The following is a 12,048-nucleotide window of genomic DNA, read 5'->3' on the forward strand; positions in this document are numbered from 1 at the left end:
TTCCGAGATATTTGCCTTTATAATGTTGGTGCGCCTTCGGAACTTTTAAATATCTCGATATATCTCGAAAACTACGCATCTGATCAAAGAATGTCATACACGATAAATAGGAGGAAATTTAATTTCCTACAAAAAAGGTCTCTTATCATTTTGCCATAGCTCGCACCGTTTCCGAGATATTTGCAGATTTACCTCAAGGAAAGGGGCGTCACGCACATATTCCGAGATATTTCTTCTTCTTCTTGTTCTTCTTCTGTACAGCTGCGCTGAAAGTGGCATTTACAGCTTAGAATATTGCAGAGTTACCTCAAAGAAAGGGGCCACGGTGTTTCTTCATCTTTATAATGTTGGTACGGCGTCGGAACTTTGAAATATCTCGATATATCTCTGTTTAGAGGGGAGCCGTTTATCACAAAAAAACTCCGTGAAACACTGTTCGAGGTTGTCAACTAGATGGTCAGTTTATTAAAATATGTAGTCCCAACACAACGAGGAGGACGTCCGTTACACCTTGCGAGCGTGTCGCACGGAAAATAACACAATGGTTGTTCTCGGCACGTCACTCGAGGTTACCCGAAAAACTCGCTTACAAAACTCGTGAAGTTCCGCAGAGGAGACCGATGAGGTTATGAGGCGTGAATATCACCCGTGCACGTTCCAAACGCGAGGTCGTCGAAGACGCTGGGCTCGCGTCGACACGTGGCGCGGTTGAGGAAATCGGAAGACCGATTTTCTCCCGAAACTCCCGCTGGGAACGGTTTACGAGGTTACCCACGATTCGTTGAGGTACGACTAGATAAGAGGTGTCGAGGTATCCGGTTTTTAATCTTTCAAACACTTTGAAAACTCAGAATATTCAAATACTAAGTGGAGTGCGATGTATACGTCGCCGTTTACAAAACACAATATGGCTACGTGGTACGCGTCGTTCGCACGAAGAATTTGGTTCTCGAAAAAGAACGCGTGGCGGCAGCAGCTCTCGGACGGGCCCCGCGTGATGAGGAGACCCTTTATACGCGCGTTCACGCAACAATCTCGAAAACTACGCATCTGACCAAAAAATGTGCTAGAACATAAATAGTAGGAAATTTAATTTCCTACAAAAAAGGTCTGTAAACATTTTGCCATAGCTCGCAACGTTTCCGAGATATTTGCAGATTTACCTTAAGGACATTAAGGTACCACAGATCAATGTACATTTAATAACAACATCGTTGATACTATATCTACATTGGATATAATGTTGAATACTAATCCCTTCCCACAGATCAATGTACATATAATAACCGTATCGTTATTACTACATCTACATTAGATATGTAATATAGATTTAATAACAATATCGTTATTACTATATCTACATTAGATATAATGTAATATACTGATCCCTTCCCACAGATCAATGTACATTTGATAACAACATCGTTGATACTATATCTACATTGGATATAATGTAATGTACTAATACCTTCCCACAGATCAATGTACATATAATGACAGTTTCGTTATTGCTATATCTACATTAGATATAATGTAATATACTGATCCCTTCCCACAGATCAATGTACATTTGATAACAATATCATTATTACTATATCTACAATAGATATGTAATATGCATTTAATAACAATATCATTATTAATATATCTACATCAGATGTAATTTAATATACTGATTTAATTCCACAGACCAACGTACATTTAATAACAATATCATTATTACTATATCTACATTGGATCTTATGTAATATACTGATTCCTTCCCACAGATCAATGTACATTTGATAACAGTATCATTATTACTATATCTACATTAGATATAATGTAATATACTGATCCCTTCCCACAGATCAATGTACATATCATAACAGTATCGTTATTACTATATCTACATTAGATATGTATTATACATTTAATAACAATATTGTTATCACTATATCTACATTAGATATAATGTAATATACTGATCCCTTCCCACAGATCAATGCACATATCATAACAGTATCGTTATTACTATATCTACATTAGATATGTATTATACATTTAATAACAATATCATTATTACTATATCTACATTGGATCTACTGTAATATACTGATTTAATCCCACAGACCAATGTACATTTAATAACAATATCATTATTACTATATCTGCATTGGATCTAATGTAATATACTGATTCTTTCCCGCAGATCAGTGTACATTTGATAACAACATCATTATTACTATATCTAGATTAGATATAATGTAATATACTGATCCCTTCCCACAGATCAATGCACATATCATAACAGTATCGTTATTACTATATCTACATTAGATATGTATTATACATTTAATAACAATATCATTATTACTATATCTACATTGGATCTACTGTAATATACTGATTTAATCCCAGCCGGACGATATCTGGGGTAAGCTGAAGGAAGTTGATGCAGTAGAATGCGCTCAACTGACACAGATGCGTCAGGTACTTGATACAATGAAAGTTGCGACGGAGAAGCAACGCAACGTTTCAAACGCCATTAAGGAGGGCATTCCACGTTTGGGCGAACTGGTCGACATTATGACCTTCAGCAGAGTAACGCGTTGTAAAGCGATAAGGGCGTTACAGGTAGCGCCTATGTCCCCGGCCACACCTCCCCGCACTCCGGCTCCGATTTGTCCTCCTCAAAAGAGGGGCAGGGCAGCGGTCTCCAGCCCGGATGATCAGGAGGAGGAGAAAAGGAGGAAAACGGTGGTCCAGGAAATGGAAACCTGGACCACTGCTACAAAGAAGTGGGCAAAGAAGAAGAACTCCTCCGACAGCTTTGGGGCACCCCAAAAGGGGAAAAATGCCGACACCCCGCCCAACTTAAAAAAGGGCGGGAATAAGAATAAGGAGCCTGCAAAGAATCCGGGTGAAAACAAGAAACCTGATGGGACTCAGGCTTCGAAGGCGACGAAGACGAAGAAGAAGAAGAAGATGACGAAACCTCGCCAGCGCTCGAACCGGAGCACTATGGTTGTCAAGCCAGTGGAGGGCAAGACTTATGCGGAAGTCCTCGGGGCAATACTTAAGAAAGTGCGCCCCGAGGATACCGAGACGGTTATCCGTACGGCTCGCAAAACGAAGGAGGGCGCCTTCCTCCTTGAGTTGGACCGCTGCGGTAACCAGATTGCTCTCCAGCGGACGATTCAAGAGGCCGTGGGGCAGTCCGGCGAGGCCGGGATCCTCACCAGCCGTGTTCGGCTAGAAGTCCTGGACATGGACTGCCTCACCACTTCCGCGGAAGTGGAGGAAGCGGTGCGGCGCGAACTCGGCGACGACATGTGCGGTCAGCTCAAGGTCGCCGTTTTTGCGCCGAACGCGCGTGAGCTTCGAATGGCGCTCGTCGAACTCGACGAAAAGCCGGCCCGAAAGCTCCTGGAAAAGGGGAAGTTGTGCGTCGGTTGGATCCGTTGCCGTCTACGGCAGCGGACGGACGTGCAGCGCTGCTTCCGATGTCTTGGATTCGGGCACCGCAAGCAGGAGTGCAAGGGGCCGGACCGCAGCGGCCTCTGTTGGAAGTGCGGCCAACAGGGGCACAAGGCGACCGCCTGCACCGCCAAACCGTGCTGCTTCCTCTGCTCCGATGGAGCAGAGGGTGAACAGCCCCTCAGCACGTTCCAGGCTCCGGGGCATGCAAGGCGTTCCGGGTTGCCCTGGACAAGGCGAAGGGTCGGAAAGGACCTTCTTCGTCCTCCAGGGCAACCTAAACAGGAGTAGGGTCGCCGATGATCTGCTGACGCAGCTCGTTCACGAGCACCGTGCTAGCGTGGCGATCATCAGCGAACCCTACCGAACCAGAGCTAATTGGCACGTAGACAGCTCCGGCTCCGCGGCGATTTGGGTCGTCGACTCCCTTGTAAGGATCGCGAATCGTGGAGCTGGATGCTGCTACGCGTGGGTGACGACGGAGCCACCCACATTCGTGAGCTGTTACCTCTCCCCCAACGACAGTAGTCAGAGATTCAGGGACAAGCTCGAGGCCCTTGAGGACGATCTCCGCGATATCCCCGGCGGACTTGTTGTCGCCGGGGACTTTAACGCGCGGGCCATAGAGTGGGGCATGCCGCAACCCAACACCAGAGGTAAACTGGTGTTGGAGATGGCTGCCCGACTCGGCCTTGTCGTCCTCAACGTCGGTACAACACCAACGTACCGGCGACCGGGCTTCGGGTATTCGATCCCTGATATCACGCTGGTGTCAGAGGATCTGGTCCGCAAAGCCGTTGGTTGGAGGGTGATGGATGACTTCACCGGTAGTGATCATCAGTACATCACCTTCCAGCTCATCGACGCGACGCGAAAGCAGCCAGCTGCTAGCGCGCGTCGACCATCTGGCTGGAACGCAGCCAAGATGGACGGTGAAAAGTTCGTCGCAACCTTGCTCGACGGCGCTCGGCACATTCCACCAGTGCCCGAGGACGCCAATGATGTCGGCGCGGTGGACGCTCCAGTGGACGCAACCATGGGGCTCATCCACCGCGCATGCGATGCGTCCATGCCTCGCAAGAGGCCTTGGAAAGGCAGGACGCAGGCGTACTGGTGGAATGACCAGATCGCCGAGCTCCGGTGGCGTTGCCATCGATTGCGCAGGTTGGCGCAACATGCCGCCGGCCGACCTGAGGTGGCGGAAAAGGCTGCGGCTTACAAAGCCGCCAAAAAGGCCTTGGGCAAAGCCATCCAGACGAGCAAGGAATGCAGCTGGAAGCAGCTCTGCGACGAAGTGGACCAGGATCCTTGGGGGAGAGGCCCCACCCACACAGGTCATGGACCAAAGGAAGGCTCAGAATGTCGTGGATGCTCTGTTTCCGACCCATCCAGTCACTGTGGGGATCCGACCGACTGGCGGGGAGGAGGAGAATATCCCGCTGTTCAGCGCCGAGGAGCTCATGCTCGCAGAACGCAGCATGAAGTCCGGTAAGGCCCCAGGCCCCGACGGCATACCGGCAGAGGCGATTAAGGCAGCTGCCCTGGCCTCTTGCTCGGTATGTACAACGGGTGCCTGAGAGCAAGAGTCTTCCCAGCCCGGTGGAAGCTGGCACGCCTTGCCTTGATCTCCAAGGGCAAAGGCGACCCCGATTCTCCATCATTTTATCGCCCCTTGTGTATGTTAGACATAGCGGGGAAGATGATGGAGCGATCGCTCAAGCCGCGATTGGCGGTCGCTGTTGAGCAAGCCGGGGGCCTCTCCCACCGGCAGCACGGCTTCAGAAAAGGGCACTCCACGATTGATGCGATCGCCAAGGTGACCGGGGCAATACGCCAGGCCGAAACCGCCTGTCATAAGGCTAGGCCCATAGAACTCCTCGTGACCCTCGACGTGAGGAACGCGTTTAATTCGACTAGGTGGAGCGACATGCTCTATGCGCTCGAGCGGTCCTTCAGGATATCTCCCGTATCTCGCAACGATGATGAGAGATTACCTGAGGGACCGCCGGCTGTCGTATGTGACAGCACAGGCCATCAGGATGAAGGAGGTCACCGCCGGAGCGTTGTCATTATTACTATACCTACATTAGATATAATGTAATATACCGATCCCTTCCCACAGAACAATGTACATTTGATAACAACATCGTTGATACTATATCTACATTGGATATAATGTAATATACTGATCCCATCCCACAGATCAATGTACATATAATAACAGTATACTTATTACTATATCCACATTAGATATAATGTAAAATACTGATTTATTACCACAGACCAATGTTCATTTGATAACAATATCAATATTACTATATCTACATAAGATATAATGTAATATACTGATCCCTTCCACAGATCAATGTACATTTAATAACAACATCGTTGATACTATATCTACATTGGATATAATGTAATCTACTAATCCCTTCGCACAGATCAATGTACATATAATAACAATATCTGTTCAGTATTGGTGCAAGCGAGAGCGAGCGATCCTCGAAGCCAACGGTTGTTATGATTCTCCGTCTCTCGCTCTCCTTTCAGAACGTGCGAGAATCGGAAACTCCTTTTCTTCGCGTTCTGGAAGGATCGAGAGGCATCGGGCCCGTTAATCCAAATTGGATTAACGAGAGCCGATTATTGGGTTTTGTTGACGCACCTACCAAATGTCAAGCGCTAATTGTCTCGTGACGTCACGGCGCCGGTTACCGCTCCCACGGCTTCGAGGATCGCTCGCTCTCGCGATTACTAATCATCCGAACCGAGAAGACGATAGACGCAATTCCAAACCCTAAGAGTTTTCCCGAGCACCAAGTGCACCGAACTAAAATTAGTCGTTTTCGTTGCGTGTAACCCGTTTCTTGTTTTTCGTCGCGTCTCGTCGTAATTGTGTGTTCGTGTTTGTCTGTGAGCGTAATTCGGCTGTGTAAATTTGTAACTGTGACATTAAATGTGGCTGGACTCCAGCAAAGAAAAAACAAGTGAAACCAAGTAAAAGTTTCTCGACACAAATCCTTTCCCATACATTACTATATCTACATTAGATATGTAATATACATTTAATAACTATATCATTATTACTATATCTACATTAGATATGTAATATACATTTAATAACTATATCATTATTACTATATCTACATTAGATATAATGTAATATGATTATCCCTTCCCACAGATCAATGCATATATAGTAACAGTATCATTATTACTATATCTACATTAGATATGTAATATACATTTAATAACAATATCATTATTATTATATCTACATCAGATTTAAATTAATATACTGACTTAATCCCACAGACCAATGTACATTTAATAACAATATCATCATTACTATATCTACATTGGATCTAATGTAATATACTGATTCCTTCCCACAGATCAATGCACAGATTGTAACATTATCGTCATTACTATATCTACATTAGATATGTAATAAACACTTAATAACAATATCATTATTACTATATCTACATTAGATCTACTGTAATATACTGATTCCTTCCCACAGATCAATGTACGCTACATAACAATATCATTATTAATATATCTACATCAGATGTAATTTAATATACTGATTTAATCCCACAGACCATTGTACATTTAATAACAATATCATTGTTACTATATCTACAGTGGATCGAATGTAATATACTAATTCCTTCCCCTAGATCAATGTACATTTGATAACAATATCATTATTACTATATCTACATACCAGATATATATCGTAATATACTGATCCCTTCCCACAGGTCAATGTACATATAATAACAGTATCGTTATTACCATAGCTACATTCGATATGTAATATACATTTAATAACAATATCATTGTTACTAAATCTACTTCAGATGTAATTTAATATATTGATTTAATCCCACAGACCAATGTACATTTAATAACAATATCATAAGTACTATATCTACATTGGATCTAATGTAATATACTGATCCCTTGCCACAGATCAATGTACCTTTGATAACAATATCATTATTGCTATATCAACATTAGATATAATGTAATATACTGTGTAACCGATCGATTAGACCGTCGATACGTCACATAGTGTAGGGGCCCATAGAGCCGGCCCCACTGTCATGTCATGGTACGAATCGCGCAAGCGTAAGATTCCCCTTCGCTGCCTAGAGCACCCAGCGATGTGCCTGCCGATCCGCGAAACGAGCAGTTGTCGTCGAGGCTCCAATGCGAACAGACGCATCTTCAGCTCTTATAAAATTATCCGACTACACGCACTCACCGCAAGCAGATCAGCAGCTACGAAGTATCGTGCTCTGGTCTCGCTTCCGAGATTGCTTCCGCGCTCATGAGCAACCTATGTCATTTTCTCTAATCAACCGAATTCCTGCTAATTCGCAAGAGAAGGGAATTTGAACTAGCGAGCCATGAGACGTGTGAGGGAGTCGGTGCCCGCGTTAGTATACGAATTTTCCATATAGAAAGGGACGGCTCGACGGCAGGTATCCACGCGCCGAGCAAAGCGTTAGACAAAGCATACTTCTGCGGGAAGCCGTTAAATTCCGTTTCGCGTGCGAATTATGTTTGTCCCTGGCCTCGAACGTCAACCACGGTCGCGTCTTAAAACTATTTGTACACAGCGTGCCGCTAACCGACCATCGTGACCGTTAGAAGAACACTTCGATGCAATGGGGCTCCGCGATCTTCGTCGTAACAAGGAAAATAAAATGATTGTGATATTTTCCTCTCTTCAATCTGAGTGTTTTGTCCTTATTTTCTCTCCCCGTCTCTATCCTACGAAATCGTACTCCTAAGGAAGAGCACGGTTACAACTGATCCCTTCCCACTGTCAATAACAGTATCGTTATTACCATACCTACATTAGATATGTAATATACATTTAATAACAATATCATTGTTACTATATCTACATCAGATGTAATTTAATATACTGATTTAATCCCACAGACCAATGTACATTTAATAACAATATCATAAGTACTATTTCTACATTGGATCTAATGTAATATACTGATTCCTTCCCACAGATCAATGTACATTTGATAGCAATATCATTATTACTATATCTGCATTGGATCTAATGTAATATACTGATTCTTTCCCGCAGATCAATGTACATTTGATAACAACATCATTATTACTGTAGCTACATGACATATAATGTAATATACTGATCCCTTCCCACAGATCAATGCGCATTTGATAACAGTATCGTTATTACTATATCTACATTAGATATGTATTATACATTTAATAACAATATCATTATTACTATATCTACATTGGATCTACTGTAATATACTGATTTAATCCCAGCCGGACGATATCTGGGGTAAGCTGAAGGAAGTTGATGCAGTAGAATGCGCTCAACTGACACAGATGCGTCAGGTACTTGATACAATGAAAGTTGCGACGGAGAAGCAACGCAACGTTTCAAACGCCATTAAGGAGGGCATTCCACGTTTGGGCGAACTGGTCGACATTATGACCTTCAGCAGAGTAACGCGTTGTAAAGCGATAAGGGCGTTACAGGTAGCGCCTATGTCCCCGGCCACACCTCCCCGCACTCCGGCTCCGATTTGTCCTCCTCAAAAGAGGGGCAGGGCAGCGGTCTCCAGCCCGGATGATCAGGAGGAGGAGAAAAGGAGGAAAACGGTGGTCCAGGAAATGGAAACCTGGACCACTGCTACAAAGAAGTGGGCAAAGAAGAAGAACTCCTCCGACAGCTTTGGGGCACCCCAAAAGGGGAAAAATGCCGACACCCCGCCCAACTTAAAAAAGGGCGGGAATAAGAATAAGGAGCCTGCAAAGAATCCGGGTGAAAACAAGAAACCTGATGGGACTCAGGCTTCGAAGGCGACGAAGACGAAGAAGAAGAAGAAGATGACGAAACCTCGCCAGCGCTCGAACCGGAGCACTATGGTTGTCAAGCCAGTGGAGGGCAAGACTTATGCGGAAGTCCTCGGGGCAATACTTAAGAAAGTGCGCCCCGAGGATACCGAGACGGTTATCCGTACGGCTCGCAAAACGAAGGAGGGCGCCTTCCTCCTTGAGTTGGACCGCTGCGGTAACCAGATTGCTCTCCAGCGGACGATTCAAGAGGCCGTGGGGCAGTCCGGCGAGGCCGGGATCCTCACCAGCCGTGTTCGGCTAGAAGTCCTGGACATGGACTGCCTCACCACTTCCGCGGAAGTGGAGGAAGCGGTGCGGCGCGAACTCGGCGACGACATGTGCGGTCAGCTCAAGGTCGCCGTTTTTGCGCCGAACGCGCGTGAGCTTCGAATGGCGCTCGTCGAACTCGACGAAAAGCCGGCCCGAAAGCTCCTGGAAAAGGGGAAGTTGTGCGTCGGTTGGATCCGTTGCCGTCTACGGCAGCGGACGGACGTGCAGCGCTGCTTCCGATGTCTTGGATTCGGGCACCGCAAGCAGGAGTGCAAGGGGCCGGACCGCAGCGGCCTCTGTTGGAAGTGCGGCCAACAGGGGCACAAGGCGACCGCCTGCACCGCCAAACCGTGCTGCTTCCTCTGCTCCGATGGAGCAGAGGGTGAACAGCCCCTCAGCACGTTCCAGGCTCCGGGGCATGCAAGGCGTTCCGGGTTGCCCTGGACAAGGCGAAGGGTCGGAAAGGACCTTCTTCGTCCTCCAGGGCAACCTAAACAGGAGTAGGGTCGCCGATGATCTGCTGACGCAGCTCGTTCACGAGCACCGTGCTAGCGTGGCGATCATCAGCGAACCCTACCGAACCAGAGCTAATTGGCACGTAGACAGCTCCGGCTCCGCGGCGATTTGGGTCGTCGACTCCCTTGTAAGGATCGCGAATCGTGGAGCTGGATGCTGCTACGCGTGGGTGACGACGGAGCCACCCACATTCGTGAGCTGTTACCTCTCCCCCAACGACAGTAGTCAGAGATTCAGGGACAAGCTCGAGGCCCTTGAGGACGATCTCCGCGATATCCCCGGCGGACTTGTTGTCGCCGGGGACTTTAACGCGCGGGCCATAGAGTGGGGCATGCCGCAACCCAACACCAGAGGTAAACTGGTGTTGGAGATGGCTGCCCGACTCGGCCTTGTCGTCCTCAACGTCGGTACAACACCAACGTACCGGCGACCGGGCTTCGGGTATTCGATCCCTGATATCACGCTGGTGTCAGAGGATCTGGTCCGCAAAGCCGTTGGTTGGAGGGTGATGGATGACTTCACCGGTAGTGATCATCAGTACATCACCTTCCAGCTCATCGACGCGACACGAAAGCAGCCAGCTGCTAGCGCGCGTCGACCATCTGGCTGGAACGCAGCCAAGATGGACGGTGAAAAATTCGTCGCAACCTTGCTCGACGGCGCTCGGCACATTCCACCAGTGCCCGAGGACGCCAATGATGTCGGCGCGGTGGACGCTCCAGTGGACGCAACCATGGGGCTCATCCACCGCGCATGCGATGCGTCCATGCCTCGCAAGAGGCCTTGGAAAGGCAGGACGCAGGCGTACTGGTGGAATGACCAGATCGCCGAGCTCCGGTGGCGTTGCCATCGATTGCGCAGGTTGGCGCAACATGCCGCCGGCCGACCTGAGGTGGCGGAAAAGGCTGCGGCTTACAAAGCCGCCAAAAAGGCCTTGGGCAAAGCCATCCAGACGAGCAAGGAATGCAGCTGGAAGCAGCTCTGCGACGAAGTGGACCAGGATCCTTGGGGGAGAGGCCCCACCCACACAGGTCATGGACCAAAGGAAGGCTCAGAATGTCGTGGATGCTCTGTTTCCGACCCATCCAGTCACTGTGGGGATCCGACCGACTGGCGGGGAGGAGGAGAATATCCCGCTGTTCAGCGCCGAGGAGCTCATGCTCGCAGAACGCAGCATGAAGTCCGGTAAGGCCCCAGGCCCCGACGGCATACCGGCAGAGGCGATTAAGGCAGCTGCCCTGGCCTCTTGCTCGGTATGTACAACGGGTGCCTGAGAGCAAGAGTCTTCCCAGCCCGGTGGAAGCTGGCACGCCTTGCCTTGATCTCCAAGGGCAAAGGCGACCCCGATTCTCCATCATTTTATCGCCCCTTGTGTATGTTAGACATAGCGGGGAAGATGATGGAGCGATCGCTCAAGCCGCGATTGGCGGTCGCTGTTGAGCAAGCCGGGGGCCTCTCCCACCGGCAGCACGGCTTCAGAAAAGGGCACTCCACGATTGATGCGATCGCCAAGGTGACCGGGGCAATACGCCAGGCCGAAACCGCCTGTCATAAGGCTAGGCCCATAGAACTCCTCGTGACCCTCGACGTGAGGAACGCGTTTAATTCGACTAGGTGGAGCGACATGCTCTATGCGCTCGAGCGGTCCTTCAGGATATCTCCCGTATCTCGCAACGATGATGAGAGATTACCTGAGGGACCGCCGGCTGTCGTATGTGACAGCACAGGCCATCAGGATGAAGGAGGTCACCGCCGGAGCGTTGTCATTATTACTATATCTATATTAGATATAACGTAATATACTGATCCCTTCCCACAGATCCATGTACATTTGATAACAACATCGTTGATACTATATCTACATTGGATATAATGTAATATACTGATCCCTTCCCA

General features: G+C 47.8%; 1 protein-coding gene across 1 annotated transcript; it reads left to right on the plus strand.

Annotated features, from left to right (window-relative positions):
- Positions 1-5,158: 5,158 nt before the first annotated feature.
- Positions 5,159-11,341, plus strand: LOC114881189. The gene is made up of 3 exons (XM_029197893.2): positions 5,159-5,473; positions 8,791-9,815; positions 9,904-11,341. Exons 1-3 carry the CDS (start codon positions 5,159-5,161, stop codon positions 11,339-11,341), a joined length of 2,778 nt encoding a protein of 925 aa, XP_029053726.2.
- Positions 11,342-12,048: the final 707 nt, after the last annotated feature.

The sequence above is a fragment of the Osmia bicornis genome, chromosome 5 (genome assembly GCF_907164935.1).
Source record: "Osmia bicornis bicornis chromosome 5, iOsmBic2.1, whole genome shotgun sequence".
Taxonomy (NCBI): domain Eukaryota; kingdom Metazoa; phylum Arthropoda; class Insecta; order Hymenoptera; family Megachilidae; genus Osmia; species Osmia bicornis.